General features: G+C 34.7%; 1 protein-coding gene and 1 pseudogene across 1 annotated transcript; both read left to right on the plus strand.

Annotated features, from left to right (window-relative positions):
- Positions 1-397: 397 nt before the first annotated feature.
- Positions 398-1309, plus strand: LOC130847858 (olfactory receptor 8I2-like; annotated as a pseudogene).
- A 5399-nt stretch (positions 1310-6708) lies between these two features.
- Positions 6709-7656, plus strand: LOC130850152 (olfactory receptor 8H1-like). Its single transcript, XM_057729538.1, has one exon. It carries the CDS (start codon positions 6709-6711, stop codon positions 7654-7656), a length of 948 nt encoding a protein of 315 aa, XP_057585521.1.
- The last annotated feature ends 1479 nt before the right edge of the window (positions 7657-9135 follow it).

Consider the following 9135-nt stretch of genomic DNA (forward strand, 5'->3'; position numbering starts at 1 on the left):
TCTAAGAACACAGTATAAGTAATTAATTACTACAGGTTAACTTCTAAGTATATGATTTGGGTCACAGTGATAGACCAGGGTAGAGGATGGTATATCTCCAGAGGAATCTCTTTGAAAATTATTCCAGATAGATGTCTTTTAGAGTGCAACAAATTCCTCATGATTGTGAACTTGGAATTTTTTTTTTTTTTTTTAGCATTTCTCAGCTCTATATTTGAAAAGCAAATATCATACACAAATTCCTAATTAACTTGAAGTTATTAACTTTTTTCTTCCCATCTATTACTCTCTCATTATGGGAGTCTAGGTCAATGCTGATTATCAGCTATTTGGACTTGAATCCTTCTCTAACTTTTGTTATTTTTCAGCAGGGAGTCAAAGGTCTGAGTTGTTAGAAATGGCTGGGAACAATTTCACAGAGGTGACTTGCTTCATCCTCTCTGGATTTGCAAATCTCCTTGAACTACAAGTCAGCCTTTTCTGGATGTTTCTCTTTATTTCTTCACTGTTTGGGAGAACCTTGGACTAATTAAGTTCATCAGAATTGACTCTCAGCTTCACACACCTACGTACGTTTTCTTAGCAATTTAGCATACATTGACATATGTTATTCCTCTGCTATAACACACAAGGCACTGGTAAATTTCCAGTGAAAACGGAAAACCATCTCCTTTGTTACCTGCTTTGTTCAAATGTACTTTTTTATGGGTTTGGCATGTAGTGAGTGTTTTCTTCCGGGATCAATGGCCTATGACAGCTATGTAGCGATCTGCAATCCCTTATTGTATACAGTGGTCATGCCCCAGAAAGTGTGGGAGACATGCCTTATGTGTTTGGCTTCACCAATTCTCTGTATCCATCTGTGTGATCAGCAGTTTGGCATTCTTTGATACCAGCATCACTCATTTCTCTGTGACACCACAGCTCTTTTGGCGCTGTCCTGTGTGGATGCACTTGGCACAGAAATGGTGATCTTTGTTTTAGCTGGATTCACCCTTCTAAGCTCTCTCTTCCACATCACAGTCACCTACACTGCCATCATCTCATCCATCCTGAAGATGTGGTCTGCAGTAGGCAGACAGCCTTTTCTACCTGCGCCTCCCACCTCATAGGGGTGACCATCTTCTATGTGTCCCTGATTTTCACATATTTGCAGCCTGATAACACATCATCCTTGACCCAGGCACAGCTGGCATCCATACTCTATACCACTGTCATTTCAATGCTGAATCCACTCATCTATAGTTTGAGGAATAAAGATGTAAAAAATGCTCTCCTGAGAGTCATACAGAGAAAACTGTTTCCATAAGTTTCTGCATATTGCAATTAAAGCAAATCTGGAGGGTTTCAGGAATACAACTACTCCAAGAGTTAGGAAAATAGTAGAGTAACCCCCACAGACATAAAATAAAATAAAATAAAATAAATGATAACAGAGTCTTCAGAAATGTAGGAAGTGAATTATTATTTTATTTGTGTGTATGGAATACTGAATCATTGTGTAAGGAGTTCATTTCAGTACATTATTCAGAGATAAACATGCACAAACAAGTAAAAACACATGTATGACCTCCCTGAATATTCCTGAATAAGCATGTCATAAGTTAATAAATTGACTTTTCATATGGTTGACATTTTGTTTTCTCAGCAATCAACAAAGTAAGAGTGGAAAATTAGTACATTAAGAGATGATGACTTTTAAATCTTATTAAAAAAAGATAGCTGATAACCTGAGGGCAGAATTAACAAAAGCAAATATAAGTCCCAGGTTGGAGGGGAAAGTGGTTGAAGTTATTTCAGTAATGACTAGAGAAGACAAGCAACTTTGGGTAATATAGCAACATCTCTTTGTAATGTGGATTTATTTTGCCATTACAGTTAAAATTTTGATCACTGATCTGCAAAACATGATCTCTGATTATGCAAAGAAGTGGTGCATTTATGAAATATAGTTCAGATTCCATCAAAAACAGCAGAGTTTAATTTCTTAGTCACCATAATGGGCCTCCCTAAGTTCAAAGACTTGAAAAACTTTTAAATGTGTGTGTGTGTGAGTCTATAGGTAAATGTAGCATAATTCCTTATGCATTTTGGAGAGATTATCATTTCTAGAGATATCTAGAGAGATTATTATTTCTCCAAATGAGGCAGAAGAGGGGGAACTGTGTTTTCATTTTATTTTTCCTTGAAAGTAGCTCATAAACCACTTTTCATGAAGTTTCCCAGGCATTGTTACAAAATGACCCTTGGACAAGATGAAGCCCTCAGCACTGCCTTCACTCTGCATGAATCATTGAGTAGTAGCCAAAGGAGTTGGGCAGTCATATTTTAATGTTTATTGAAATGAATTGAAGATTAATTTGATGAGGTGCTTTTAAAAGAAAATGTGTGTTTTTAGTGTTTTTCTCTCTCCAGAAAGTTTGTAAACTCTTAGAGAGAAGAGATCTCTTGGTCATGTGTTTCTCTCCACAATATGGAACAAATGTATCACATATGCAACATGTAAATATATGTTTTCTTTGCTTCTTTTTGGCTTGTGAAAGCACAGTGATGAATTCATTAAGGTGAAGAATTCTGCCTTACTCAAATTTTCATCTTTCTTTGGTATTTGGACCGTTCTATGCATATTGCCACTCAAAAACATTACTTGAAAATTCTATTTCTGGAAATCTTTCAAAATCATCTCATATATTAAAAATGGCATGGTGATTAACAGATTCCTTTCCAAATGATTTTTTTCCCTTAATGGTTAGAATATGTAAATGAGTATACACAGATTTATACTTTGTTTATATGATTTTAAATCATTGGAGTCAACTGATTAGGACTTCTCATATACTGTGTATCACAAACAAATCTCCTATAAAGATAGTCAGTCTCCAGTATTGGGGATAGCTGAGGATAATTCTTGTGAAGGGATCTGCCTGTGCACATGTATATATTTGGTTTAAAATTTTTAATTTTCTCCTCTGATCTATATTACTGGTTTATTTTAGGGACTTATTGAGGCTACTGTGTTAACTCATTAATTTTTTTCCTTCTAAGCATAGTGTCTGATTCTCATTGGTTGCTCTCAAGATATTTCATCACCATCACTGAGAATTATTAAATTGATTATACTTCCCTTTCTTTCATTTTCTCCCATGGGTTTTCATCCATGCATTATCACTTCAATGCTCAAGTTTTTATAATTGTGTGAAACATCTTGACTGTTGAATCTTATTTATGTTTACTGTGGTTCTAATTGTATGTATTATTTTTATTTTCACTTGCACTGCATATGTGTTCTTCTGTAGATCATTTCAAGACTTTATATTCATTTAGTATCAATAAAATTATGTATCTAATTTCTATTTTTGTTTTAATATTTCTTTGTTAGTCTCTCTCTAAGAGCACAAAACAGGGCTTCCTAGGTGGTGCAGTGGTTAAGAATCCGCCTGCCAATGCAGGGGACACAGGTTCGATCCCTGCTCCAGGAAGATCCCACGTGCCATGGAGCAACTAAGCCTGTGTGCCAAAAAAGACAAACAAACAAAAATAAATAAGAGCACAAAACATACCACACTTTTCTTGTTATATATATGTAGAAATATGTTTAATTTGTGCAGTGTTATGATTAAATGTCCCTATATGTTTTTGAATATGCTCTTCATATTTATCCCTGGTCCATCATTCTAGAATAAAAAGAGAAAGGAAAAATATATATAAATATATATAGCATAGTTAAAACTGTAATGAATTAGGGAATGAAATTATATCATCATTAAATCAAGAGAGATTTAAAAAAATCTCTAATCAGGCTTTGGATTCTGATATGACACAATAAATGGTATAAGAATAGCTTGAAATCATAAATAACACTAAACATGAACAAATGGGTTTCAGTGTTAAAAAATACTAAGCAAGAAAACCTTGCTCCTGGTAATTTTGCAATCACCATGGTTTCTGAAGTGCATTTACATTGAAGATTACCATTAGTCTCTCATTTGGCTTAACTCCCAAAGTTACCAATTGTAAACTAGGTTTATGCTGCCATTTTGATTTGCAAATAAACTGATGTCAATGAAAAATTAATTGTCCTCTCTAAGAAAGAAATGGAAAATTTTATTGAAGCCAAGTTGAGGATGATAACTTGGGATCAACCTCTCATAAAGCTCCAAGAACTGTCTTGCCCATTAGAGGTCAAAGACAGTTATATACCTTCTTGAGAAAGAGGGATAAAATTAAATGATGTATAATTGACAGTGTACACAATCCAGATTTAAGCAAGAATGGGTCATAGGTCATCATGGCCCCATATGAGATCAAGAAGGAATGTTACCTCTTAAGGAGTTGTCTTGTTGATGTTGGGAGAATGTTGCTCTTTATGGTTGAGGAGGTATTTCTGCTGATGGGGAGGTTTGGTGGATGTATAATGCAGATACACATGCACAGTGGTGGAAGAGAAAGGGCCAAAGAGCAGAGAACAATTTTTTGTTTAAATTTTTCTTGTCTTGCTATAAAATATAAATTTTATTTCACAACTGTTTTAGCAGCACTGAGTTTTGATGAGTAGAATTGCCCTTTCAAAGTTCATCACAGATATAATACATACAAAAGTAGCTCCACTATTCACACCAACAAATTGTCTCCTGAAATTCTGGAGTATGAGCAGATGACTCTTTTCTGTAAGAGTCACTTTTAAAGCCACAGTAAAATTGTTTTAATTATCATAAATTAATGAAAGATTCACAAGAATATTTTAATCTGATTCTAAGTCTAACCTTTTTTAGAGACTTCCTTTGCTTCCTCATCTTTGATGAACAAGCCTCAATAAAGTACTTAATATCTGATGAACACTTCTCAAGGGAAGTTGGTTGGTTATGGGGTATCATTCAATGTGTAATATATGAAATGATGGGTTTTATGAAAGCTTACTACAACATTGATCATCTTATATTATGAAATTTTAGTTATAAAGTGAGGATGGATACTGAATATATAGTATGATAATAATGATACAAATTTAGAGGCAAACAAATAAGCATTCTATGAACCAAAAAAGTTGGAGAAATTCATTAAAATGTTAGAATAGTTGTGAATTGTTTTCACATCATTCTTTGAATTTTGTTATATTCTAATTTACTTCCTAATGAATATATTTACTTCCATAATATATCGCACATTTAAATATAAAACTTTCATTGTGAAAAATGTATCATTCTGTCCCTGATGGTTTCAGTCATAGAATAGATAAGTATTCTCTAGAGTTTCTCTACCACTCCAGACATAAATTTACAACTTCACAAAGTAAGACCAAACCATTAGACTCTTCATTGTGTGGCTTCTAAGGGAAAATATGACTAGCTTCTCAAAACCTAGCATAGCTGCATTTAGTTCTTGAACTATTGTCCTTGGAGACATGCCAAGCAATCTTCCTTGGAAATTGTTCCAGAGGGATGAGCAAATGTTGCATTATTATCGATCCCTGGTATATGAGGCGCTCAGATTATCAGGATAAGAGGCAAGTCATACTCTGCTTATGGACGATCACAATAGGTCCATGCTATTGTTTTTAAACATAACTTCCTGGCAAATTTTACAATTGATTAGGAGCTGAATGAAATTTATAGGTTGATTTATTATTCCCTCAGAATAAAATAAAATGATTGTACTAAAATTTAAGCAGAATTTATCTCAAAGAAAACATATTATATTATAGGAATTTTCAACTGAAATGGTCTTCATATTTTATTTGTGAGCAAAATTTGAGGTTGACATACTTCTAGACAGATAATATTGGAAGAAAGTGTTTTTTTCAACAACTTTGGCTCCAGGTAAGTATTATTCTTAAAATTTGAAGGTTTTAGTAAGGATCAAATAAAACAGGGACATTATTAGAATATGCATTCAGATATCATTTAGACTTTACCCTAAGTAATGCCAGAATTTGTAGAACCAGAAATATAGAGTTGATGTAATCAGGGTCTGAAATCAATGTATGTATTTTAGAAATATAATTTTGGAAGGAACAAATTTGAATGGTCAAGTTTGGAAGACATCTTATCATTTGGAGCTTAATACTAATATATGGTCTATGGTTTTAATATATCCTACTAAAGTCCACTAAGTTTGAAATTTATTTTTTATTAGTATTAAATAATATTGGAAAGAAAAGAACAGTATGTGGTGCATTAAAACTATTTTTCAATCATTTTTATTATACATCTAGCATTATTTTCCTCAGGATTTGCTGAAATTAATCATAAAGAAGAATATAGTATTATGGGCCTGCTTTCTGGGGTCAATGTATCTTGCTAGAATTATAGAGATAACATTTAATAGCTTTGACATTGGATAAGTTACCTAAATTTTCTGTGCCTTTACTCTCATCTTAAAAAAAATGTGGCTAAAGGTACTATGGTATAATAATCTCATGGGTATTAAATGCAATAATTACAGAAAGCATTTAGAACAGTGTCAGGCTTATTCTACTTATTTAATACATTAGCTTTTGTTATATTATATTCAGATGTTAATTTATACTTATTTCTATATTTGCAAATCAAGATTTTTCTCTTCATACTCTGTGCATGCTTCATTATTGTACTTTCTAGAAACAATAAACTAATATAAATGTCATGTCATTTATAGAAACACAACATTTTTGGAGTAATTCTTGCTAAGCTTCAACTTTGATTACTCAGCAGTTTAGAGCACATGAATACTATGGGTAGAAGGAATACCACACATGCGTCTGGCTTCATCCTCATGGGACTGACAGATTCTGAAGAGCTCCAGCTGGTCCTCTTTATGCTGTTTCTCCTCATCTACCTGATCACTGTGCTGGGGAATGCAGGCATGATGCTGATCATCCACCTGCATCTCCAGCTTCACACTCCCATGTATTTTCTTCTCAGTCACCTGTCATTTCTTGACCTCTGTTACTCAACTGTCATCACCCCTAAAACCTTAGAAAACTTACTGACGTCCACCAAGTATATTTCATCTCTGAAATGCTTCACCCAGATGTATTTCTTTATCTTCTTGGGTGCCACTGAATGTTGTCTTCTTTCCTCAATGGCCTGTGATCGCTATGTAGCTATCTGCAACCCACTGCATTACCCAGTTGTTATGTCTATAAGACGCTGCTGCTTCCTAGTCTTTGCATCCTATTTGATTGGCTTGATAGACTCATTTGTCAATGTGCTTTGCATGAGCAGATTGGATTTCTGCAACTCCAATAGGATCTATCACTTTTTCTGTGACGGACCCGCAATTTTAGCCCTGTCCTGCACTGACACACATAACATTGAAATTATGATTTTCATTTCTGCTGGCTCCACCCTAGTGGTGTCTCTTAGCACAATATCTGTGTCCTATGTGTCCATCCTGTCTACTATCCTGAAAATCACTTCCACTTCAGGGAAGCGAAAAGCCTTCTCAACTTGCACCTCCCATCTCCTGGGCGTCACTATCTTTTACAGCTCTATGATTTTTACTTATTTAAAACCAATTAAGTCCTACTCCTTGGGAAAGGATCAAGTGGCTTCTGTTTTTTATACTATGGTCATCCCCATGCTTAATCCACTCATTTATAGTCTTAGAAACAAAGAAGTAAAAAATGCTCTCATTAGAGCCATGCAGAAGACAAAGGGCTCCAGGCTATTAAAATAACAGTAAAGCTAAACTTTTAAGCTCATCCTTTTTATTCTTTCCAATTGTGTATTTCTTTTGTCTTTTTCCAGAAACAGTTGAATTGGGTTTTTTTTGTGTGTGTGTGTGAGTTTCTTTTGTTTGCTTGTTTGTTGTTGTTGTTTTTTTTGTTTGTTTGTTTTTTCTGTTGAACCATCTTTTGCTTACCATCCTTTGCTTGACCAAATATGATCTTGGACATTTCCAAGAATATGCTTTTAGAAAGCCACGTTGTAACTGGAAACCATGAAACATGTTAAATCTATTTTCTAAATGTGTGTGGTTTTAAGGGCAACTGATTTGCAAAATGAAGAAAATACAGTTGTCACCTTTTAATTATATCATACATATTCCCATGTATAATCCACTTCAGAGAATTTTATGATGAAAAAGAGCTCCATTTTGGGAACAATGATGACACTTTTAGAAATTATCTCATTCATTTTGTGGAGAAGCAATATAGCAGAGTAATTAGAAGCACTTGCTTCAGAAAGCAATATTCCAAGATTTAGACTCTAGATCTGGTACACTTTTAGCTGTTTAACCTTAATAAGTCATTGAAACTTTAAGCCTCAAGTTTCCTCAACTGCACAAAATAAACAATAAGTCCAGGTCCATAGAGTTACTGAAGATTAAATCACATAATAGATGATGCAATTCATTTAAGGTAGTACTAATAAATACTGGCTTTTATCATTAGAACACTCACATTCTTGAGGATTCTTTTAAGCTCTTTATTGGAGTATAATTGCTTTACAGTGTTCTGTGAGTTTTTGCTGTACAACAAAGTGAATCAGCTGTACTTATACATATATCCCCATATCCCCTCCCTCCTGGACTCCATCCCACCCTCCCTATCCCAACCCTCTAAATCATCACCAGTCATCGAGTTGATCTCCCTATGTTATTCAGCAACTTCCCACTAGCTGTCTATTTTACTTTTGGTAGTGTATGTATGTCAGTGCTGCTCTCTCACTTTGTTCCAACTTCCCCTTAGCCCCTCACCCCATGTCCTCAAGTCCATTCTCTACATCTGCATCTTTATTCTTACCCTGTCACTGAGTTCCATTATTTTAGATTCCATATCTATGAGTTAGCATACGGTATTTGCTTTTCCCTTTCTGGCTAACTTCACTCTGTATGACAGACTCTAGGTCTACCCACCTCACTACAAATAACTCAGTTTCATTCCTTTTTTTTTTTAATTTATTTTTTTTATTTTTTGGGGGGTACACCAGGTTCAATCATCTGTTTTTATACACATATCCCCGTATTCCCTCCCTTCCTTGACTCCCCCACCTCGAGTCCCCCCCACCATCCCCACCCCAGTCCTCTAAGGCATCCTCCATCCTCGAGTTGGACTCCCTTTGTTATACAACAACTTCCCACTGACTATCAATTTTACAGTTGGTAGTATATATATGTCTGTGCTACTCTCTCACTTCGTCTTGGCTTTCCCTT

Source organism: Hippopotamus amphibius, chromosome 3 (genome assembly GCF_030028045.1).
Source record: "Hippopotamus amphibius kiboko isolate mHipAmp2 chromosome 3, mHipAmp2.hap2, whole genome shotgun sequence".
Lineage (NCBI taxonomy): Eukaryota > Metazoa > Chordata > Mammalia > Artiodactyla > Hippopotamidae > Hippopotamus > Hippopotamus amphibius.